This window comes from Heliangelus exortis, chromosome 1 (assembly GCF_036169615.1).
Source record: "Heliangelus exortis chromosome 1, bHelExo1.hap1, whole genome shotgun sequence".
NCBI lineage: Eukaryota > Metazoa > Chordata > Aves > Apodiformes > Trochilidae > Heliangelus > Heliangelus exortis.
This window is the reverse complement of record NC_092422.1, coordinates 195,455,571-195,480,729: the sequence shown is the minus strand read 5'-3', so window position 1 is coordinate 195,480,729 and position 25,159 is coordinate 195,455,571. Positions and strand designations below refer to the sequence as shown.

The window sequence follows — 25,159 nt, the reverse complement described above, 5'->3', positions numbered from 1 at the left end:
GAAGCTTAGATCTGAAAAAACCAAAAGAAACAAAAAAACCCAACCAACCAAACGAACAAAACCAAACCAAACCAAAAACAAAAAACCCAAAAAGAAACCAAAAAGAAACCCAAAGCAAAACAAAAACCCCACAAACTTATATTTTGATTTACAATATTTTTTTTATTAATTTACAATCATAGAATCATAGAATATCAGCTTGGAAGGGACCTCCAGGATCAGCTGCTCCAACCCTTCTCATGTTATTGTTGAGCTGAGATGTCCCAGCACCCACTGAGCTGAGACTTCAAACTTCCCAAAGTGGGGGAATCCACCCTGGGAGACCATTCCAATGTCTGACTGGCCTCAGAGGGAAAAATTTTCTTTTTTTGTCCAATTGGAATCTCCCCAGGAGCACCTTGTGCCCATTGCCCCTTTTCCATGGGATTCCTTGTGTAACAGGGAGTCTCCATCTTCTTGTAGCCCCCCTTATATATACTTTATATACTGTATATATACTTTATATACTGGAACATCATAATTAGGTCTCCCCTAAGCCTTTTCTTCTCAAAACTGATGAACAGACCCAGTTTTCTCAGCCTCTCCTCTTAGGGAAGGTGCTCCAGTGCTCTGATCATCCTCAAGCCTCTTCTCTGGACCCTCCCCAGGCTGTCTGATGGAGACCTTAATGTAACCATCAGTAAGATGCTACTTGGAGCACAAAAAATGAGTAAAAATGGGATCTGAAAATGCATTTGGGTACCCCAAGGTGGAATTATCAATATATTTTACTTCTGATTTATGTCACATTCCCTTGGTTGTGTGTGAGTGAGTGTTGCTTTGCTTTCATACCATGGGTTTGTAGCAGCTTGTCAAATATTCTGTTAAAATAGTCCCGTGTCACTGGGTCTTTCTAGAAACAGAGACTGAAATGTGGAAAAATGATTTTAAGGTTTCCCTGCTGTACTGGAAAAATGAAAGTCTCATCCTTCCAATTTTTTAATTTTACAGCCTAAAAACTCCTGTTTCTGGGTCTGGTTTGATTTAGTTGTTTAATCACCGTTGCATTTGAGGCAGGTCCAGAAATGATGTATTGGGTGCAATGGGTATGTTCAAGCACATTTTTCTTTTCACTATGGTTTTCTTATATGTAGTGATTAAAAGTAATTTTGGGAAAAGCTTGAATTTGAGGAAAGGGGTCTGGGATGGGGGAAGAGAGCAGAGGAAAATTGCAATTTTTCTTTATTTTTTCACCCTCTGCCTCTCCTAAACACACTTCTCCCATGGAATGCTCAGCCCTGCTTTCATCTATTATAAATGATTTTTCATTTGAGCTTGTCATTTTGCTTTTTGTTGTTGTTGTTGTTGCAATGAAGATCAAAGTGACACAGGTTCACCCCCAGTGTTCAGCAGCTCTTTTCAGTCCTGGACCTTAATGTAATAGGATTAAGTTAATTTGTTTCTGTCTTAGATCTCTCTCAAAGCATGTGGCACATGGGTGGTTGGTTATTATTGCATGCTGAGTGCTTTGCCTCATTTATTTATTTATAAATCCACACTCCATGCTTGTAAAAAAAAAATATTTGTGATTTATTTAAAGCATAAAAAAAGATCTGCTAACAAGGCTCACCTACAAATATTAAATAAGAGTCTTTGGAGCTCAATTCTGTGACATCATTTTCTTCCTTCAGGATGGGTTGAAGGAATTGTGGGTCCAGCTCCAAGGATTTCAGACAGGAAGGTGCCACAGGTCTAAAGCAATGGTTGAAGTTGTTTTTTTTTTTCCTGACAAGGGGATATGTAGATTATTTTTGCTGTGGCTTTATAAATAGGTGAATATTTTGGGGGAGAAAGTAGCAGGGCAGAGTGGAGTCAAGTTGTAAGATTATGGGGTTTGCTTGGTTCACTGCCATAAGAGGTTATAGCAGGGGGTGTTTGCATTAAGCCATGAGCATGAATAGTGGAAATAGTTTAAAAATAAATGGGGAGGTAGTTTCACTCTCCACTGTGTATTTCATATGATAGTGTTAAGCAGATCATTAATTTTTTTTTTTTTAATTTGATTTTTAGAACGGTGGGTAAGGTTGTAGACATCATTTCTCTTTTAAATCTAAATTTCTTTGCCATTATGGCTTAATGACTGTAGAAACCTTAGCTATTAGATAATACAAAGTATTAACCTATTTCAATTAACTTACTCTCTTAGATGTTTTCATTCCTTTTTATCCAGATTTTTTTTTTTTTAATACCAAGGCAATCTTTGAACTGCTTACAAGAGTAATTATGAATTTCTGAACATTTTGTGTCTTCTTTTTCTAGCTCTGAAAATATAGGAAATAATTTCACTTCAGACATCCTGAGGAAAATAGTAGCATGATTAGATCTTCCACTTCCTCATGCTGTGAGTGCATCTTAATTTAAGAAAATCCATGAAGATCCTTAGGAAAAAATGAAAATCCACAAAACCAGCAAGAAAACCAACAAGAAAATTCCTAAGGGGCTCCTCCCAGTTGCAATACAGGAATGTACTTTGATAAATGGGCATCCCAAACCATGGTTTGGTATTTTGTCACCAATGTCCTTTGGCTGGGTCATCACAGAATCACAGAATGGTTTAGATGGGAAGGGAGCTCAGAGCTCATCTCCTCCAAGCTCCATGCCCAGGGACACCTCTCATCCAGCCCAGGTTGCTCCAAGCCTCATCCAACCTGGCCTTGAACACCTCCAGGGGCAGCCACAGCTTCCATGGGCAACTTGTCCCAGGGTCTCACCACCCTCAAATTAAAGAATTTCTTCCTACTGTCCAACTTCAATCTCCCTAAATCTCATCTTGCCCCATGAGCTGTAGCTTAAAGTTCATTTGAAACTCTGAAATAAAAGAGCCTGAGGGTTGATTGAGTCCTCTCAGCAGTCATGTGGTGTAGGTTTAGTCACAATTCTGTGGAACACAGCAGTGTTTGGAAAGATAAAGAAAGGTCTTGGATTCTTGACGTGTGTAAAGGTTTGAATTGTAGGATGTTCCTAGAGGGCTGAGGAGGGAAGGGAGCTCAGAGCTCATCTCCTCCAAGCTCCATGCCCAGGGACACCTCTCATCCAGCCCAGGTTGCTCCAAGCCTCATCCAACCTGGCCTTGAACACCTCCAGGGAGGGGGCAGCCACAACTTCTCTGGGCAATCTGTTCCAGAGTCTCAGCACCCTCCTCCTGAAGAACTTCTTCCTAAGCTCCAGGCTGAACCTCTTCTCCTGCACTTTCAAACCATTTCCCCTTCTCCCATCACTGGACACCCTTAGGAAAACTCCTTCTCCATCCTTCCTGGAGGTTCCCTTCAGGTACTGGAGGTTCTGCTGCTGCTGCCACCCACCCTGAGACCATCAGCTGAAGCTTTGCTGCTGGTGTTATCCTTCCCTCTCCTTGGTTCACCTCTTTTTGGGACTTTATGCTCAAGATGTATCATAAATCTTGTTTGTAGAGCTTGTGGAGACTGAAAAAAGTGTTTTTCATCTCCTGAATGCTGTCCTTGAGAGGATGAGCTGCTGGTGAAACAGTGGAAGAGGTGGACATCTGGGATATCTGGCCTCCCTCCTTTCCTTGTCCAGTTGGTTGTGTCATCAAATGATGTCACAAAGGATGACAAAAATGATGTTTGGTTGGGGTTTTTTGGGTTTTTTGGTTTGGTTTGGTTTGGTTTTTTTGTACTTTTACTGTGCACAAGGATAAATGTTTAGCCAAGTGAAGCCAGATATGGAGAAATCTCTTCCAGCAAAGTGCCAGATCCCCCCATGATGCAAAGCTGCAGCTTTGTGCTCTTCCTTGCATGATATTGAATTTTAGGATGCAATAATTCATATCAGGAAAAAAAATTCCTTGAAAGGGTTGTCAGGCTCTGGCCCAGGCTTCCCAGGGAAGGGATGGAGTCCCCATCCCTGGAGGGATTTAAAAGCTGTGAAGATGGGAGATGGGTTAGTGCTGGTCCTTTAGTTTAGGACTTGGCAGTGCTGGGTTAAGGGTTGGATTTGGATGATCTTAAAGATCTTTTTGAAGCAGAACAATTCTCTGATTCTCTGATCCTTGGTCTATTGGTGTGTCAGGGCTTGGTTTGCCCTCCACGTTTTGTTGCAGGATCCTTCTTTTTTCTTCCCATTTTGCCTTTCATAAATGCTTCCCTATTTCTTGCTTTTCTGTGTTTTTATAATTTATCCCCCTCTTGATCTGAAAATAACATCTGGGGAGGTTCAGGTAGCCTGGAGCAGGAGATCAGCTGTGACTCCTGTTTTACCCAAGCAGCCTCTGATACTCAGGCTCAGATAAATGGCATTTTGCTTGTGTATTCCTCTGAACAAGCAGAGGAATCAAATATCTCTCAGAATTATTCCTCCCATAAATATTAGACAGAAAATCTAAGTTATATGCAAAGACTGTGATGATAAAAGCCATTGCTCTTATGTAGCTCAAAAGATTTTGAGTCTACCTGTGCTTATACTCCCTGATCTGTTATTTTGTACTATTTCTTTGTGAATTTATCTTTTGAACCTCTAACTACTAAGGTAGATCTCTGCCTGTCTTCTGATTTTCTTTTTTGTTGTGCAAAAGTGAAAAAAAAAGGGCATTTATAATAGGCAGTGTTTCTACTTTTTAGCAGTTTGGAAATGTTGGTGTTAATGCTTTGGAGTTTTTTGGGGGGGAGCTGAGCAAAGAGAAGATTAGTCAAATATATAGTGTTTTGATACTCCCTGTTAAATTGAAAACAAATAAAAAATAAAAAACCCTGCAGAAGTATCTAGGTCTTAGTTTCTCTCTCAGTAAATTTGCTGGTAGATTTGTAGCTGAATGTTATACAAAAAAATGCTGATCCTTTTGAAAAATCTGTCCCCTGTTCTTTACAATCATCATTCACTCTCTGCTGCTCCTCTTTCTGTTTTTTTTCCATTCAGTTTCTGGTTTTTTTCCATTCAGATACAATCCTGGTATCATTTGGAAGCCTTATACATGAGTAAACATGGAAAAAGATTTAGGCTTCAAAAATCAACTGCTTTTAAGAAAGTGTCAATCAAATTTTTCCAGGTGGTATTTTGGAGAAACCTGTTGTGTGTCTCAATACATTCTTAGAATGAACATGTAAGGTTTTCCATTCTATACTATAATTTTTAAGATCATTTTTGAGGGTTTTGTACATATGAAAAAATAAAAATGTGCAAACACCTGTAGATAGATGAAAATGTGGGAAGCAATATACTTACATAGGGGAAAAAAACCACTTTTTTGCCTAAAGCAGGTATTTTTGCTTTCCAGTCGAAGCTTTTCATGTCACAAAAACGTCCCCATTCCTGCCTGAATTTCTTAGGTCTCTTCCAAGATGCCCTGAAAATGGACTTGGTGGTTCCTAGAATATTTATTTTGGAATAGAAATATCTTGTCTAGGATATTTCTTTAGTTCTTAGAGTAAGGGAGCCTTTGCCACAAGGAAAACTCTTTGGGTTGGACCTGTTTGCATAGAAAATTGCAGAATTTGGAGAGAGCAGCCACTTTTTAGGATATTTTTGAGTTTGGCAGGTTCCAGTCTGATAATGACTCTCTTTATTTTCTTTCCAGTTTTGTGAGTTTTTTGGTCTTTAGTATTTCATTCCATAGACCATGTGTTCAGGTCTTTTATGTTACAGAATTGAAAAAAACCCTGCAGATTTGTCTTAAGGTGTCTTTTTTTCTCTACTGTAGTAGAGAAAGCTGAGTAGTTTACTCCAGTTGTAATACACCTTTACAGCTTAAATTACAGGGAAATATTCTTTGGCCTTTTTAATTAACTCCACTGAAGTAAAAGAAGATCTGAGAATATTTCCCCATCATTAAAGAGAACACTGCTTGCTGTGTGCTACAGATTAAGTTTTCATACAAGCAAACCAGACTCTCCTTCATTTTAGTTTAAAGGAGGTGAATTTCTGCATTTGTGGTGATATTTTGCATAATGTAGATTAATGCTCCCATCTCTTTTTGAGAGGGTTTCTGAGCTGGGTCTGTGTGTCACCAGCAGGGATACCACTTGTGTTTTTCCCTCTGTTTCCTTGTCAGAATTTCAGTATCTGAATACATTTTACCTATAAATTGAGGCTGTAAAAGTAGAATGTGGCAGATTTCTAATAGTGCTCAATGGCATAAAGAAAGAAGTGAAAAATTTTTATAGTCACTGCCAGAGACTGCCTGTGGAATTTGGACAGGGAGGTGGTGGTTAACAAAGCTGACACTTTGGGAATAAAGAAACCCAATTTTTCCAAGAGGTCTTTAGACATTTTACTGACAGGGAGTTAGGACATGGATATTATGTCCAATTTGGAAAGTCTTACTTGAAAAGTCTTATTTCCATAACATCTGGAGCTACTGGTCCACTGCTGTCTAAAATAAATCCCATCCCTTATTCTCTTCGTATCACTGAAATTTAGCAGGATCAAACAGTGAAAAATGTTCCAGGAGATTTCTGTTGAGTGTTTTCTCACGTGTAAAAAAATGTTGTGTAATTTTGAGTGGTTGGAGATTGCTGTGCAATGAGATCCATTCTAAGAAAAATGTAATTTCTGCTGGAAATTCAATTTTTCAGCTTCTGCATCCCTGGGCATGTGTCTCAGTGTGAAACAGAGCCAGAATACAAGGTAACCTCTAATAGCTGACTTGCAGATAGATGTGGTATCTTGCAGTAAGTAATATGATAATTAAATCTAATAAATATATATGTAAATATATAACATTATATTTTGTTTTCTGTGGTGCAAAAATGTTTTTCTTTTGAAGCTTCATAACTATATTGTACATGTACTACTCCTCTAGACCCAAAATTATAAAAAAGGAGAATCTCTTCAGAGTGACTTCAGATGCCTTTTTTCTGAATGAAGAAGAATTTAGAAATATTTCAGGAAGAGTGCATAGAAAGTCAATTATATATTTTTTTCACTGTTTGTCTCTGAAATCTGGTTTACCTTGCAATTTCCAGGACAGCATGGGGGGAAGAGGAGGAGAGAGGTGGATAGAACCTTTCCTGGTGTTTCCTTTCATCCCTTTCCTGGTGTTCCAGTTAATCTTCCTTGATCATGTCACTGGAATTTCTGTGTTTATCTGGCACCAGATCAAGACACTTGGAAGACAAGGAAAAAATCTTTCAATCCCTAGTCCAGGTTTTCTTCTTATTTCATTGCAGAGCTTCATCTTGTTTAATAACCTGAAACCTCACCAAGGCATCGTGTGCTCTGTATTATGAGGGATAAAGAAACATTTTATTAAATCTTTTTGCCTGTTTATGATCACTCATGTTTTGTTCTGCATAATTAATTTTTATTTTTTTTGTCTTCCCCTTTGAGGACAGAGACAAGTTGTTACTCTTGTACCATTCCTGATTTAATTTTAACAATTTTGGTTCTTGCAATTTCATGCAAATACCAGTGGCATTACTTCTGCAAGTGCTTGCTGTGTCTCTCCACGTTTAGGAAATTAAGCACTAATTCTCAGTGTAGGCTGGAACAGTCTGTATTGCATGACAAATAAGGTTTAACACTTCACAAACTCAGAGAAGAGCTTTGCTTTCCAGCCCTCTCATTATTGAGCTGTACACAAAAATTTGTCAACGTGACGTGTTTGAGCAACCCCCAAAATGTAAGAGGGGGTTTTGCCTTAATTATAAAAGTACTGACACTTGATATTTTACTGAAGAATTCTGTGGACTGAGGTAGGCTGAGAGAGTTGGGGGTATTCAGCCTGGAGATGTGAAGGCTCCAGGGAGACCCTAGAGCACCTTCCAGCCCCTGAAAGTGCTCCAGGAAAACTGAGAAGGGACTTTGGAAAAGGGCCTGGATGGATGGGACGAGGGATAATGGTTTTCATTTGGAAGAGAGCAGGTTTAGGTTAAATATCATGAAGAAATTCTTTGGTGTGAGGGTGGTAAACCCCTGTCCCAGGTGTCCCAGAGAAGCTGTGGCTGCCCCATCCCTGGCAGTGTCTCAGCCCAGGTTGGATGGGGCTTGGAGCAACCTGGGCTGGTGGGAGGTGTCCCTGCCCATGGCAGGAGGGTTGGAATTGGATGATTTTCCAAGTCCCTTCCAACTCAAACCATTCTGTGATTCTATGACTTTTCTCTATGACTTTCAACTGCTTGCTTTCCTTTGCAAACTTTCTTACTTCAAAAGGGTTGTGTGAAAATAATACTATACCTTCCTAAAATATATGAACTATAGATTTTTTTTTATACAGACAGCACTGGCACTCGTTAGGGAAAAATTAGGAACTGATTTTTTCACAGAAGGAGGAGTGGTCAGACACTGGCACAGGCCAACCAGGGAGGTGGTTGAGTCTCCATCCATGGATGTGTCTGAGGGTTTTTTAGATTTGGTGTTGGGTGATGTGGTTTAGGGTAGAACTTTGTAGAGTAGGGATGCCTGGACTCCATGATCCCAAGGATCTTTTCCAACCTGAAAGAGTCTATGATTTGATTGTTCCTTTCAAACACCACTGATGTCCTGAAAAAGGAAAAGAATCTTTCCTGAGGTTGCCCAAGCAGTTGAAGTGAGGGGACAACTGATGCTCCTGCAGAACTTCTTAAAACTATAAAACAAAAAGTAGGCAATAATCAGGGTAGTTGTGCTGACTGGTAACACATCTCTGGAAGTTAAAATCACAGCACAAGTTCAGGTTATTTGTTACTGTGCCTTCTACCAGCCCCTGTGCTCAGCTCTGGGGAGGCCACAGCTTGAGTCCTGTGTCCAGTTCTGGGCCCCTCAGCTCAGGAAGGAGATTGAGGTGCTGGAGCAGGTCCAAAGGAGGCAACTGGGCTGGGGAAGGGATCCAGCACAGATCCTCTGAGGAGAGGCTGAGGGAGCTGGGGGTGTTGAGGCTGGAGAAGAGGAGGCTCAGGGGAGACCTCATCACTCTCTCCAACTCCCTGAAAGGAGGTTGGAGCCAGGGGGGGGTTAGGCTCTTTTCCCAGGCAACTCTCAGCAAGACAAGAGGGCACAAGAGGTCTCAAGTTGTGCCAGGGGAGGTTTAGGTTGGACATGAGAAAGAATTTCTTTCTGGAGAGGGTGATCAGCCATTGGAATGGGCTGCCCAGGGAAGGGGTGGATTCTCCATCCCTGGAGATATTTCCAAAGAGCCTGGATGTGGCACTCAGTGCCATGGGCTGGGAACTGCAATGGGAGTGGATCAAGGGTTGGACTTGATGAGCTCTGAGGTCCCTTCCAACCCAGCCAATTCTAGGATTCTATGATACCACTCACACTGTCTAAGAACAGAAAAAATTCCAAAATACTTCTAGGAATGGCCGATTGGATGTTAATTGTTTCCTGCAATCTTTTTCTTACCTTCTTATCTCTTGAATATAGATTGCATTAAGCCTCACAGATGTTCTTCCTTCTGCTAGTTGTCCATATGGCATTTGTGCAGCACTGGAAGCAGCTGAATCCTAATCAGAGCCTCAGGTTTGTGACACAGCAATGAAGAACAAGAACAACCAGCATGGTGATAGTTTCTCTACTGGGATCCTAGTGGGACATTCTTATCCATTTCTACTCAGTTCTTTGACTGGAAATCTCTTGATTTTCCAATTATTGACCTGTTACTGTTTTGATTTAAAATACAATCCCAAATTTATACTCATCCTTCCTATTTAAGCAGCTGAAGTGTCCAAGCAGAATGTCACAGCTATACCAGTGTTACTGGGTTTGAGTTTGGGAAGGTGAAGAGATGAAGGAGAAGCAATAATGGGAAGGAAGAAGCTGGAGGAACCATCAGTGTTGGTTTGCTTTGGGAAACCCAGAGCATGGACTTACTGTCCTCATCTTCATAGTGCTTCTCAACACTTTTTTCCTCTACTTTAGTCTAGAAAATTGTGCTTTTTGCTGCATGGATTTCTCTGTCTTAAGAACAAGAAGGCTAATGGTAAGAAATTTGCTGAGCAGAGAAACTCTGCAGTCTCTCTTTCTGCACAAGGCATTTCAACCAGTTTGTCATCCTGGTTTCTGTCTCAGCAGTGTTTACATTTACTTGTTAGCTATTTTTTCCCTGCTGATTAGACACTTTGGTTTTCTTTTATACCTTGAGTTTTATTTAACATCAGTTCTTTGTGCTGTTTAGCTGTTACCTACACACAAACAAGAGGCAGTTCTGCAAGGAGACTTCTGATGCTTTCTGTATGGATCTCTTGTAATCCATTTACAAATTGCCATCTAGATTGCTCAAGAAAAATGCTGGTATGGTGTTTTGGTTTTTTTTAAGGCTTTTTTTCTTTCTTGGTTGTGTACAGACAGCATTGCAGCAGCTGACTGTGAGCAGCTGAGATTTTTGTACTCAAATAATTCTTTTTTTTCTCATATGCCAGAAGAAACAAAGTAGTTCTTTTGAGAGACTTTGGAACACAGAGGTGGGATGAAAAGGATGGGAAATTCCCTCCTAAGCTCTTAGAATTCATGTCTGACAGACTTTAGGATTTTAAACTGCTGTCAGAACGAGGTTTACAGTCCTCAGAAGAATCCAGAGTCTCAGCTACCTTATAGATACATATAATATATAAGGTATAACTGGGGATGTTTTCAGAGTTAATCCAAATGTCTGAACTTTTCTTTGGGTTTTCCTAAGCGATTGGCTTCACCAATAACTTGTGGCAATAAGTTCTGCAGGTTAATTATGCATTTAATTGGTTTCAAATATGTTGCTTTTCAATTTCACTGTTCACTGAATATCTCTTTGCTCTTGTATTATGAGAAGGAGTAAATAAGAGAGCCTGACTCACCTTCTCTGAACATTTAATTAATTTGTATACCTCTATCATGTACCCTTTTACGTACACGAAGCTCTTGGGGATGGTTTGAGGTTTTTTTTCTATCTCCAGCTTCTTGCTTCTCTGGAACTTCTGGCTGTAGTGATCCAGAGCACTGGGAGGGTCTTGGGGTTTCTTTAGTCTATGTCATAGAATCAGAGAATGTTTGGGGTGGGAAGGGAGCTCTGGAAATGCCCCAGTGCAAGCCCCCTGCCCCAGCAGGATCCCCCAGGGCAGGATCCCCCTCTGACCACAACCAGACCTCCCCTGATGTTAAGAATATCACCAGGTATTCTAGAAGCACTACAAGAAAAAGCCTCTGGGCAGGACTTACTTGTACATGAAGAGTAAAATAAAATGAGAGGAGGAACAATTGGACTGCAGCAGGACACAATACTGATTTCTCCAAGCATGGTGTGAACCATGTCCTTCACACAAAATCTTCCCCCAAAACCACAGGAATATAGAATGTTTGGGGTGGGAAGGGAGGTCTGGAGATGCCCCAGTGCAACCCCCCTGCCCCAGCAGGATCCCCCAGGGCAGCCCACACAGGAACACATCCAGGGGGGTTTGGAAAGGCTCCAGAGAAGGAGACTCCACAACCTCTCTGGGCAGCCTGGGCCAGGGCTCCCTCAGCCTCACCCTCACCAAGTTTCTCCTGCTCATGCTGAGCTGGAACTTCCTCTCTTCTCCCTTCAACCCATTCTTCCTTGGCCTCTCCCTGGCCACCCCCAAAAAGAGATTGGCCCCTTCCTCTTGCCCCCCACCCCTCAGCTCTTGATGGACATTCAGCAGATCCCCTCTCAGCCTTCTCTTCTCCAGCCTCAACAGCCCCAGGCCTCTCACTCTTTCTTCCCAGCACAGATGCTCAAGTCCCTTCCTCACCCTCCCAGCTCTCCCTTGGCCTCTCTCCAGTAGATCCCAGTCTCTCCTCAACTGGGGAGCCCCAAACTGGAGCCAGGATTCCAGGGGTGGTCTCCCCAGGGCAAAGCAGAGCAGAGAAGGAGGAGGAGAACCTCCTGGATCTGCTGGACACACTTTTCCTGATGCCCCCAGGACACCATTGGCCCTCTTGGCCCCAAGGGCACATTGCTGACCCCTGGAGAACTTTTTTTCACCAGGACTCCAAGGGCTTGCTCCATGGAGCTGCTTTCCAGCAGGACATCCCTAAATTTTCACTGGTGATTGGGGTTATTCCACCCCAGAATCAAGGCTCTACACTTGTAATTATTGAACTTGACGAGGTTGACTTTTGCCCAGCCCCTCCAGATCTCTCTGGGGAGCATCACATTGGTCTATCACTCACCCCTCCCAGCTTCACATCGTCTCTGGGGCTTTACAATCAGAAGAAAAAGGCTTCACATGGATGGTGGAAGCTTTTGCTTCCAAGTTGTTTCATGTCCCATTCATCTGCTCTGGATTTTGTTTGTCCTCAGGCTGCCTGATCCTGGTACCTTAAGTGGCTTCTTGTCATCTTCTGCATGGTCTTGAAGAATTAGGATGATTTCTGCTTGAGCATCTCAGCATCTCTTTTTTTTTTTAGGTGTCTGTTGTCATCCTAGTTGTAAACTGTCTGAAAACTTGGGACATTGGCCACGTATTATTCTCTGGTTTAACTTTTTAATTTTTTTAACCATTTTTAACCAGTAGTTTTCATTAAGCCTTTGAGCATTTAATTAGATTTTTTTTATTATTTAGTTTTCATTTTTCTTCGTATAAGATAGCGTTGAGTGATTTTTAATGTCTCATTATTAAGGATCTCTTTTTCTTTAATGAACTGTTTGTTTCTTCATTATTGAGAGAAAAAAAAGTAGAACCATGTTTGTTGTCTCTCTCTCTTGCTGTGTTTGTTGTAAATGTTGTGTCAACAAATTTACATGACAAGGATTTTAGAGTAAGGAATAGCAATGTTAGCATCAGACCCTCTCTTAAATATATTTCCTGCCTCCAATTAGTAATTTTTAAGTTTGGATTTATTTTTTTTTTTAGTTGCTCGGTGCCTAATTATTAGCACACTCGGATGTATCCCATCTGAACTGGGCAGGGCCTTTAGAAAAATCTTTTTAATTATTTTCATTTGCTTTTCTAGCATGGTCTTTACAAAAATCAAGTGTTTGGCTTCTTACTGTCTTGCATTAAGTCTGCTTTCCCCCTCAATTTTATATATTTTTATATATTTTCCGTGCTTAGTATATTATTTATTTTTGTTAGAATAATACAAGCAGGAGCAGAGCTTGAAGTATAATTATGTTAAACATTGCACAGATGTTTAGTGAGTTCCAGGCTCTTCCCCAGGGGCTCTGCAATCAAATGAGAAGAGAAATAAAAGTGCACTGAATGGAAGTTGGGCACAGAAATTCAATGACACGTGTTACAGGATTATACAAAAGGAAGATGCCCACTGATAATCAATACACAAATCAATCCCTGCTCCTTTCAGAGCTATTCTGCTCGAAGCAGTAATTCTCCTAGGGGTTTGTTTCAGAAGAAGTTGCTAAAACTTTAAAGGAAATTCTGAAAGAAGAGCATTGTAATTTGCTAATTAAAATAAAAAGTGCATTAACTCTTGCTGTGTCCCCACACAGGCTTCCTGCTGTCTCCCCCCCACTTTCCTGGGGCTTTGTTTTCTATCCTTGCTGCACGTTAGGTTGTATTTATTAATTTAAATATTATCACCTAGAATTTTCACACCTAGCTGACTACTTCAGGGATACAATGGAAAGAGTCATGTAATTCTCCTATTATTTCCAAGAATTAAGTTTTTGAACTGGTGCAAAGAACAAAAAAAGAGCTAAAAAGCAATGATTTATGCAGCTGCAAAGAGCAAAACAAAAGAGCTTAAAAATGACTTATTCAGTGGGGTAATTTCTGTGTAGCCTGGTCATGGATGCCATACAAATTAGCTAGAAGTGTATTCTTCACTGTGTCCATTTTTTTGTGTATCTTGGTGATAAAAAGTCTTTTCTAAAACCTGTCATGTTCCCCAAAGTGGCCAAAATTACTCCTTGCCAATGTTGAGGTTAAATACCTAAATATTTTGCTGTTAGTTCCTGTGCCTTGTTTAAAAGATCTGCTTATTGCTGAGTTGCAGTTTCTCTCTCAAATTATTTACTATTCACAATTCTTGTTTTTTTTTCAAGCTGATTAAAAAAACCTTTGGTCTGGGATAGTGGTAGATGGTATGGCTGCATTATTTGAGTCAGGGAGTTTTGATGGTTTGTTTATTAGTAAAGGGAAAACTTCAATTTAACAAAAACTATGGATAAACCAATATCTTGAAGTGATGTCTTGAATACCCAAAAACCAAGGTGCTTCTTATATTGCATCTTTCAAATTGAGAAACACTTGATGGAGTTACAAGTGATTCCCTTTTGTGTCTTAAGCAGGAATCAATAACTTGAATAGCTGAGAAGAAATAAATGTACTCTTACTTTGCACACAAAAATGGATTTACCTACTTGAGCATCATTGGGTTTTGCCTTTAGTGGAAATTGGAAAGCAGGTTGAGCAACTGCTTCAAATGATGCAACTTCTGCTGGGAGGAAATTCTATCAATTCACCAATAGTTTTGATCCAAGGATATTTGCAGATGGGAAATAACATTGGAGAATGTGTGGTCCCTGCTGCTGCTGGACCTCTAATAAAGAGATAGGGGAAGTTTTCTGTGGGGTTTCAGATGAGATTGGCTTTGAAGTGGCCTTCAGTGAGAGGCTGAGTGTTCATTGCAGCATCTGGAAAAATTATTTCACTGTTCACTCTCAGCCTACTGAATCTTCAGTTTTCAAGAGAGAAGAAATGAGCTCTGGCATTTAAAAATACAAAGTGTTGGCAAAAGATGCTGGATTCCTGAAGCATGACTAAAAGTTCCTCGATGGAAAGTGGACTTCAACATTTTCTGTAATCAGAGTGTATAGGTATTAGGCATCTGAAGTGCAAATTTCTTTTTATTCACTTTTTTTTAGACTTCAGTGGCCACCTGGAGTAGAGAAGACCTTCTGGAAGCTGGTGCTTCCTTGGTGTTTCCTTTGTTTTGCATGATTTATTGCAATACACCAAATATTGGCTTACAGTGCTCGTTGTTACCTTTTCTATATCTTTCTGTTGTTCATTTCATGCAGGAATTTCCAAGTATTTCTGCACAATTATCATGAAATCAATTCTGAATACAGTGAAAAAGGACAAAAATAGCTACAACTTCCTCCAACAGCACTATAGCAGCCTAGGTGGAAGTAGGACCCACTCCTAAATCTGTTAACTGGAGGTTGGTTTTCCTGTGTCTTCATAGAAGGGTTTGGGTTGGAAGGGACCTTAAAATCATCTATTTCCAGTTCCCCTGCATGGGCAGGGACACCTCCCACCAGCCCAGGGGGCTCCAAGCCCCATCCAACCTGACCTGAGACACTGCCAGGGATGGGGCAGCCACAGCAATCCTGGGAAATTTATCCCCAGGATAATCTGTGTCAGGGCTGTGCTTGGGTCACTTTTCTGTCATCTGGGTCCTTTCAGCCCTGTCCCCTTCTGCAGGGTCAGAACCCCCCAAGTGGCTCAGTCAAATCAGCTGATGGAAGGACTGAAGTTCTCCCATCTTTGGGCATCCTGATGGACACTGGATGCAAGGAGATCCAAATGCCCCTGGGTTGTGCAGCTCTGAAACACTCCCTGGAACAGCACTTGGGGCTTTTATATCTCAGCTGGAGATAGACCCCAAAACCATATTTTCATAGAATCCTGGAATGGTTTGGGTTGGAAGGGACCTCAAAGCTCATCCAGTCCCAACCCCCTGCATGGGCAGGGACACCTCCCACCAGCCCAGGGGGCTCCAAGCCCCATCCAACCTGACCTGAGACACTGCCAGGGATGGGGCAGCCACAACTTCCTTGGACAACCTGGGCCAGGCTCTCCCCACCCTCAAATTCAAGAATTTCTTCCTAATATTTCATCTCAATCTCTCAGCTTAAAGCCATCCTCCTCCTTCTGTCACTCTCCAGCTTTCTTGTAGCCCCTTCAGACACTGGAAGGTGCTCTAAGGTGCCCCTGGAGTCTTCTCCAGGCTGAACAACCCCAACTCTCTCAGCCTCTCATATGAGGGGTGCTTCAGCTCTTGGATCATCTCCATGCCCTCCTCTGGACTTGCTCCAACACTTCCATGTCTTTCCTGTGTTGTTGATCCCAGAATTGTGCACAGAACCCCAGGTGGGGGTCTCACAAGAGCAGAGCAGAGGAGGAAAAACAACCTTGAAAGGTCTGCTTGCCAGAGGTCTTGTGCCTGAACACTGAAGCCATCTTCCAAGAATTTCTTCCTCATGTCCAACCTCAATCTCCCCTTTCTCTCCAAGTTTTAACCCATTTCCCTTCTCCTCTCCCTACCCCCCCATGTCCAAAGCCCTCCCCCAGCTTTCTTGGAGCCCCTTCAGATATTGGAAGGTTGCTCTAAGCTCACCTGGGAGCCTCCTCTTCTCCAGGCTGAACAACCCCAATCCCTCAGCCTGGCTTCCCAGGGAGGTGCTCAGCCCTCTGAGCATTTGAGTGGCTCTGCTCTGGACACCTTCCAGGAGCTCTGTGTCCTTCTGCTCTTGGGGACTCCACAGCTGGACACAGAGCTACAGGTGGGGTCTCAGCAGAGCAGAGCAGAGGGGGAGAATCCCCTCCCTTGACTTTCTGTCTCTACTTCTGATGCAGCCCAGGACCTGCTTGGTTTCTGGGCTGCAAGGACACATTGACAGCTCATGTTATTTTATGGGATAACATTTCCCTTACTCCATTTTTTTTTTATTGTAGGAATCCACTTTGGCTCAGCTGGAGCAGCCTGTGACTGTTTCTTTAAGATTAGTGGAAAACTGTACATATTTGACATACAACTGGAACATCAGAAGCTGTCAGAAACAGTTACAGAGATGATTTGAATTGCTACAAATACCTGGCAGCAGTACAGATAGTCTTTAGCATGTTTGATCTTTTTGGACCATGTTAGTTAAATGAAAAGCATGTACAGAGTTTCAGAAAGAAGTTGTGCCTTTCTTTTATTCCCCTTGACGTTCAGGGCTGTAATACAGAGTTGTTTAGCAGCAATTTTCCCTTTGACCTAGGGTTGGATGGAATCATGAGGCTTTTCTCTATATTTCTAATGAACAGGAGAGTCATTACTCTATTTTAATTTCCATTTTCAAGAAAAATAAAATTTTCAAAACATGTTGATTTCATACTGGAGAAACCAGATGGCTCAGTCAGGGAGGAGCAGAATTTTTGGGGGGTGAGTGCAGCTTTTCTCTATTACTCACATTGCTCATTTGGTAGAAGCTTGGTACAACTCTGTGCTCATTCTGCCCCTTCTTTGGGGGATAGGAACAGAAAATAAATCAGCCTGGAAGGAACCTGCAGTCCTCTCAAGTGGTTGGTGACTCAGTAGACTTCAGGAGAAGCTGTTACTACTTCTCCTTGAGCTCTGGCTCTACACACAGAATCCTGGAGACCTTGGGGAAGGGATGGGAGAGGTTCTCTATGTTTGGAGGTTCTAAAAACCCAACATGATACAGATTAGTTGACCTTGCTCTGAGCAGGAGCTACACAACTTCCTGAGCTCCCTTTGAGTACCTCAGCCACATCTGTCTGCTCTCCTTTTCCACCTCCTTCAGCTGATGCTCAAGTTTTTATTTCTTAGGTGGCAACAAAAGCTGTGCTCAATGGGACAAGAACATGAATGAACTTCTGCCTTGATGGACAGCAGAATGCCTCTGGATTTTAGTTGCATTTTCTTGTGGCTTGCATGAGGGACTGGAATCTGTAACTCTGCTCTTTGAAGTACAGAGTGTTTGTCTATTTTCTTCTTGAACTCTTCTTAGGTTTAGTAAGTGCAGCTTTATGCCACATCTCCTGGATGGACTATATCCCAACTTGTTTGTAAATTCAGTTTTTAAATTTTCTCCATTAGCCTCCTTTCAGTGGGATCTTTTTTATCTGTACTGCTCATTTTTTTTTTTTTAGGACTTCATTATTTTTAAAAAATGTACTGGAGCTCATTTAGTGGTAATTGTGAAAGCTTGTTTTAATTACAGTTGTCAAAGAATACATTTCATGATGTATTATTGTCACTGCTGGTTCTAATTCATAACTATTCTCTACCTTTACAAGTGAAAATTAACATATGGTGTTTTTTTGGGGTTTTTTTGTCTTTTTTTTCCTAAGAGATGTGTCTGGATTGTTTTTTTGTGATGAGGAATGATTTAGGGAGTAGAAATACCCTCAAAAAGAAATCACTCTGGGGGAGGAGGGAGAAGCATGTGTTTCTACAAATGTCCATCAGTGACCACTGTTGCTCATTTCAAATGGTGCATGTTTATATGTTGGAACAGAAGGTTAAAATTAAAAAACTCTTGTAGCCCAACACACATTACGTTTGGAAATCAAGAAAACTATTCAGTGAACAAAGATTGTAGTTTTGCTGCCCATGGTTGCTTTGTACCAGGAGGTACAAACCTTTTTCATCTTGGATTTTATCAGCACACAGATGGGAATGCACAGGGCTGGATGGGATGGGTTTGAACTGGGTCTGTTCAGCCTTGAGAGAAGGCTCAGGGGACACCTTATTCCCATGTTTCTGTACTTAAAGGGAAGCTACAAAGGAGATGGAGACTCCCTGTTTACAAGGAGCCCCATGGACAAGGGGCAATGGGCACAAGGTGCTCCAGGGGGGGTTCTGATTGAACAAAAGGGGAAAATTTTTCACTCTGAGGACACTCAGACCTTGGAATGGTTTCCCAGTGGAAATGGTGGATTCCCCCACTTTGGGAAGTTTGAAGTCTCAGCTCAGTGGGTGCTGGGACATCTCAGATCAACAATAACATGAGAAGGGTTGGAGCAGCTGATCCTGGAGGTCCCTCCCTACCTGATATTCTTTAAATCAGTGAAGAGTTTGTGGGCAGAGCAATGTGGTGGATCAAAAGCTGAGTAACTGTTTCATGTGACAGTCACAGCCTGTCCCTGGGTGATGTTAGAGTCAATTCACACCCTACAAGAAGTTCTTCATCATGAGGGTGGTGAGACACTGGCACTGGTTGCCCAGAGAGGTGGTGGAAGCCCCATCCCTGGAAATTTTTAAGGCCAGGCTGGATGGGGTGCTGAGCAACCTGATCTAGTGAGAGGTGTCCCTGCCCATGGCAGGGGGGATGGAACTGAATGAGCTTTAAGGTCCCTTCCAACCCTGACAATTCCATGATTCTCTGCTTCTATTTTAGCCTGCACTTGTGTTCATCCAGCAAACCTCAGATTGCAAAACCAATGGAAAATCTCCAGCAGTGGAACAGAGAAAGAAGATTTTAGGGATGTGCTCTCTGGCAGCACTGGTGCATCCCAATTCATCCTGACCTGTCAGCAGTTCTCCTATGAGATGGTTGTGCCTCTGGAGCTGCTGAAGGCCAACTCTCTGCCACCCTTTCCTTCTGCTTATTAATCAGTTAACCTTTTCTTCTTTAACCTACCCGGGTCTGCCTGAAGGACTGTGGATATTTCATGTGACCTTTTCCCTGAGAAAAGCCCTCATTGCTGTGGTTAGCATTTTGTTGGGCAAATCTTGTAAACCTCTTGTGACAGGGTGCTCTTCCAGCCCTGGATCAATGCCTGGGATCACTCATAGCCTTGGAGATGGCTTGGGAGACCCTTGCTTATCCACTTACCCCATCATCTGATGGTTTTGGTGGGGTGATGAAGAAATCACCATGGAATGGCTTAGGGAGAACACTTCCAGGTGACTGGTGATGCTTTATAAATTAAGTGTAAAACTAGGCTCTTACTTTGAAGCAGATTGTTCTTCTCTGCCTGCCAGAAAAATGCAAACTGAAGGCATTTCAAGGGTGGATATTCATGAATTTGGAGCTGGGAGTCTGCACCAAGGGGCAGCTGTAAAACTGGGACTGCTGAAATTTTGAAATCTGCCTGCAAACTTCTCCTAAACTACCTGAGAATGGTTTATCCCCTGCAGCTCCTTAAAAAAATAGCAATTATAGATCTGTATGAACCTCCAACCTTGCTGTATCCAGCTAACTGGATTCCTTTATTTATTTTAAAAGGCAGTTATTAAACAAACACTTTTAGTTGGCTCCTTAATTGCTGTTTTCTACATTACAAAGGATAAAATTAATGTGTGTCTGTTGCATCCAGGCTGAGAAGGGTTTTGGTTCATCACAGGACTGTTCTGTAGCTGTGTTCAAGGCAATGCCTGAGAAATTTTGATAAACATCTGTTTTTTTGGTGATGGGAAACTCGTATCAGTGCTGTGCCAAACCCAGGCACTACTTTTGAAGGTGAAACCCAGGCTGACCTTGAAATCTTCATCCAACTTCCAAGCAATTATAATTTATTTGTATCAGGAGGACCATAGAATCCTAGAATTGGCTGGGTTGGAAGGGACCTCAGAGATCATCAAGTCCAACCCTTGATCCACTCCCACTGCAGTTCCCAGCCCATGGCACTGAGTGCCACATCCAGGCTCTTTGGAAATATCTCCAGGGATGGAGAATCCACCCCTTCCCTGGGCAGCCCATTCCAATGGCTGATCACCCTCTCCAGAAAGAAATTCTTTCTAATGTCCAACCTAAACCTCCCCTGGCACAACTTGAGACCTCTTGTGCCCTCTTGTCTTGCTGAGAGTTGCCTGGGAAAAGAGCCCAACCCCCCCCTGGCTCCAACCTCCTTTCAGGGAGTTGGAGAGAGTGATGAGGTCTCCCCTGAGCCTCCTCTTCTCCAGCCTCAACACCCCCAGCTCCCTCAGCCTCTCCTCAGAGGATCTGTGCTGGATCCCTTCACCAGCCCAGTTGCCCACCATGGACAACAGATCAGAAGAGGTGATTTTCCTCTGCTCTGCTCTTGGGAGACCCCCAGCTCCAATCCTGCCTCCAGGTCTGGTGTCCCCAGCAGAAGGAGGACATGGATCTGTTGGGATGAGTCCAGAGGAGGCCACAAAGATGATCCAGGGGCTGGAGCAGCTCTGCCATGAGGAGAGGCTGAGGAGCTGGGAGTGTTGAGACTCCAGGGGGACCTTAGAGCTGCCCCCCAATCCCTGAAGGGAACCTCCAGGAAGGCTGCAGAGGGACTTTTCAGAAGAGTGTCCAGTGCTAGGAGAAGGGGAAATGGTTTGAAAGTGCAGGAGAAGAGGTTCAGCCTGGAGCTTAGGAAGAAGTTCTTCAGGAGGAGGGTGCTGAGACTCTGGAACAGATTGCCCAGAGAAGTTGTGGCTGCCCCCTCCCTGGAGGTGTTCAAGGCCAGCTTGGATGAGGCTTGGAGCAACCTGGGCTGGGTGAGAGGTGTCCCTGGGCATGGAGCTTGGGGGAGATGAGCTCCAAATTCCCTTCCACCCTCAGCCATTCTATGACTTAATATTAGCAATGTCTTTATAGCTTTTAATTTGGGTAGTTTTGGGCAGAATGGCTGCATCTTTAAGGTGACCTTTGGAGGTGTTGTGTAAATAGCACCCAAGCAAACTCTGTGTTTATTTGAGTTCCTTTGTGAAGAAGCAATGAACCTGTTCCAATATCTCATTTGCAGCTGAAGTGCAGCATTCAGCTAATTGGGTGTATGGCTACTCATAATTATTTTGTTACTGCTGATTGATATTCACTGAGATCTTGGTGCTGCAGCCTCATAAATATAGGTTACAGGTATTTATTACCTCCAGGTATTTACTTACAGGGTTTTATTTCTGCAGTGAATTCTCTTCTGTGGAGATATTAATATTGCCTCTCTTATAAATGAATTATTTTTTGTATTTTTGTTTAACTTTGCTTTGTCTGTGTTACTGTACAAATGCCAGGGGGTGGTAGCTGTATGGAAGAAACTTTTCTGAGTTTCTATTATCCTAACATGAAAGCTGAAGCATACTTTACTACCAAGAGTATCTTAATGGTAGTGAATAAAAAATCAACACTCTAGAGGTTCTGGAGTTATCATTTTCTTATATTAATATTTTTTTTCTTATGGAGATATTCTGAGCAGTACATCATCTTATCTTGGAAATTCTGTTTGGTTTGTTCAGCTTTAATTCTTCCATATTCTATATTTGTTTTAAGACAGATTTGGGGCAACTTGTGATGTCCTACTCATGTTTGGTGGGGGCATTTTTTCTAGAAATACTGCTATTTTTCTAGAAATATTGCTGGTTTTTTCTAGAAATTTTTTTTTCCCAGACACTGAGAGGTTTTCTGGGTCCAGTTAAAATTTCTTGCAAGTTTCCCAACACTTTCAGAGCTCATGTCTAAGCTGATAGATACGAAGCTACCTCATCTGATCAGAGTTTTAACTTCAAAAAGCACCAAATGTTCCCATGTGTAGCTGGGTTTTTTGGGGGTTAGGGGAGGAGGAGGTTGTGGGGTTTTATTATCTTTTTTTAGAGAGACTATGTATAGTCTAGATGGTCAATTTTTGAAATGAAAAGCAATAATAATGACATTAAATAATTGGACATTAAACTGGGGGATGGAACCAGGATCATGTGATGAGTGGGTCTTAAATCCCTGTGCACTGGAACACCTGGAATATTGGAAAATTGAGTTGGAAATAGCAGCACAGCTCTATATAACATGATTAAAATGGGATTTTGTCTTTATAAAAGATAAAAGAAAGAGATAGAAGAGCAGAAAGCTTTTCTGTTAATTGGGAATACAGCTCTGTTGTGGTCCAGTCTTCATCTCTGCATCCCATTAAACAAAACTGGTAACAAAACTGGTGCTTTTAGCATTGTTGGATGAAAAGTTTGGCAAGGGATTTTTGCCTCAGGGGATTTGTCACCTTCATAAAACTGTTTGCAGCAAGATGGTCAAGATTGCTGCTTGTTCTTCCACTGATTTTTATTTCAGAGAGGAGGGATCAGGTCATGTCCTGATGGGCCATGGAGAGAATTGATGCTGAGGTTCAGCTGGACCTGGAGGAGAGGAGGGATTTCATCTCCATTCGTGTGCCCTTAACCTCTTGTGTTTTTAAACCCTGAAAATTTCTTTTCTTGTGAATTTTCAGAAATGGGATGACTGAATTAAGTGTTCTCAGTGTTCTTGCATGGGTTTGATTTTACTTTACTGCCTTTGCAGAGTCAGATTTGCTGCTTGGTTTCAGGTAATCAATAAAATCATGTGAAACTATTGAATTCTGAGAGCTGAAACTTAACAGAGTTCTCCTGAGCATTATGGAACATTAATTTTATTTTTACTCTGTGTCTGGCTTCCAGTTGCACAAAAGGAATGTTCCTGAGTTTGCAAATATTTCAGGGACTATGGGGTGGTTATATCTGAAGTATTTCTGTGTAAATAACTGTGCTGATGTCCTGAAGTGTTGTGTGTTAGATATTTGGAAGGGGATGGTTTGGGGAGTGAATTTTTGGCTGTTTTTTAACCACAGGAAGAAGCAGATTTGAGTGGTGATATAGGAATTATTAGAAAAAGCAAAACCATGATCAGTACAAAACCTGGGAGTCAGGCTGTGGGATATTTAGTGTAATCATCTTTGGGAAAGCCTGGAATTGGTTTTTTAGTAAATAAAAGTTGACTTAAATGGTGGTGGGCAGGGCTGAAGCATGAGATGAGGTGGTTGGCAAAGGGCAATGTTTGTTTCATCCAAATAGAAGTAAAATTTGCTGTGTGTTTTTGGGATGAGCAGGGATATTTTTGGAGAAGTTGTATTAAAAAATAACCCCACACTTTCAAACAGTTTTCTTTGTTCTGAATTACAGGTGTACCTGACACATGCATGTGTTTTTCTGCATTCTTTCTGTTCACCATTCTGTAATGTATTTAATTTGACTCTTTGATTTGTTTAAATGTATTTAATTTGACTTTTTGATTTGTTTACATGCTTCAGGATATAGAACAAAGGGTAAGTAGCTCAGTAAGGAACAACCAGAAATCCAAAGTTTTGATTTTAATCTTTGGCAACTTGCCAAAAAAAAGGAAAAAAAAAAAACAAAAGAAAGCCAATCTTGACAGAGGAAATTAAGTTTTCACCTGGGTGAAAATAACATGTTAGAGGTAAATGAGTGATGTAAATTAGGCAATTGTGATAATGACCTCTGGTAATAATTGATTATTCACTGAAGATATGTTATTATTAAAACATTATGGTCCTGGAATGAATTTATGCAGATAATTTGAGTGTTAAATCCTCCATTGCTTGTTAAAAATCACTTGTCTGGTATTTCCTCTGGAAGATTTGTAGCTCTGTGTGTATTCTGTGTGTTCTTTTCATCTATTCCATCATTCCTAATGGATCTCCTTGATCCTACATATTTGTACCTACTGCAGGTGAAAAGCCAAAAAAATGTCAACTTGCTCAGGAGTGCTGGAAGCAGTGATGCTTAAATGAATACTCAAGTCATATTAGTATTCAAAAGATTAATATTTGGAATTATTCTGTATTCTGGTAGATTGCTGGACATGGGAGTGATGCAGTAGTTACCTATAGTAAAGGTTTCACCTTTCTTAGTTGGATATTTCAGTAGGTCCAGGAGTTTCCAGAGCATTAATTAGTAATTAAAGAGGACAGCAGAGCTTTAGGTGTACTTTTAAAATCTGCTTTTTGCAAATAATGGGAACATTTGGTTCTTTCCTAACCTTCCTGTGTTTAGAATTTGGTAAATGCTTTAATAAATTCCTGAACTGGTTGTTTTTTGTTTGTTTGTTTGTTTGTTTTTGTTTTTGGTTTTTTTTGAGAAAAAAAAAAAAGTACTTCAGAAGAATTCTTCTTACCTACAAATACATGGATGCAAGTTCCGTTCTTCCCATGTAAAAATGTACAAAATGTTGGATATTCAGGCTATGTGTGTACTTAGGTTGGAAGCTTGAGGAAGTTTCCTTATGCTCAGCAGTGATCTCTGAAGCTGATTTTTCCAAAAAAAAAAAGAAATTCATCTCAACATGGTGTCCTTGGCTCCATCTTCAGGGTGTTTCCAAATACATTTGGACAAACTCTGGCACAGCTGTTGAGGAGGGAAGGAAAGAAACCCAGTACAATAAAAAAATCTCTTTCCATTTTCAGTGCAGCAATCATCATCTTATTAATGCACTCTTTGGCAAAAACTAATAGGCTGCAGTTCTCAATCACTGGATATCCCTTCCTGGTACAATTTCTAGTAGATGGTTTTGCTTTTCAAGTGATGCTCTTTCCTTGATCTGATTTTTCTCTTTCTTTCTTTTAGGCCAAGCAGCTGGAAGCAAAGGACAGAGAACTGAAGAAGCATGATGCTTACTACAAAGAGCAGCTGGCACGACTGGAGGAGAGGGTGAGCCTGCTTTCCCTTTTAATGAAGAGTCTTCTCTTCATTTTTATTACTTTCTGATTACATTTTACTCTTACACACAGTGACTTTTCTAGGGACAGAAAGATGAAAACTGTGGCCAGAGCACTGGGTTTTTTGTATT

The 25,159-nt window shown here is 41.5% G+C and overlaps 1 protein-coding gene across 2 annotated transcripts in view; it reads left to right on the top strand.

Moving 5' to 3' along the window:
* CHCHD3 (coiled-coil-helix-coiled-coil-helix domain containing 3) overlaps positions 1-25,159 on the top strand; it is a 185,451-nt gene that overhangs the window by 84,148 nt on the left and 76,144 nt on the right. For both annotated transcript variants that reach the window (XM_071734222.1, XM_071734221.1), the window contains exon 5: positions 24,937-25,020. In XM_071734222.1, coding sequence (XP_071590323.1) covers positions 24,937-25,020 — 84 coding nt within the window. The remainder of the gene's footprint in view (positions 1-24,936; positions 25,021-25,159) is intronic.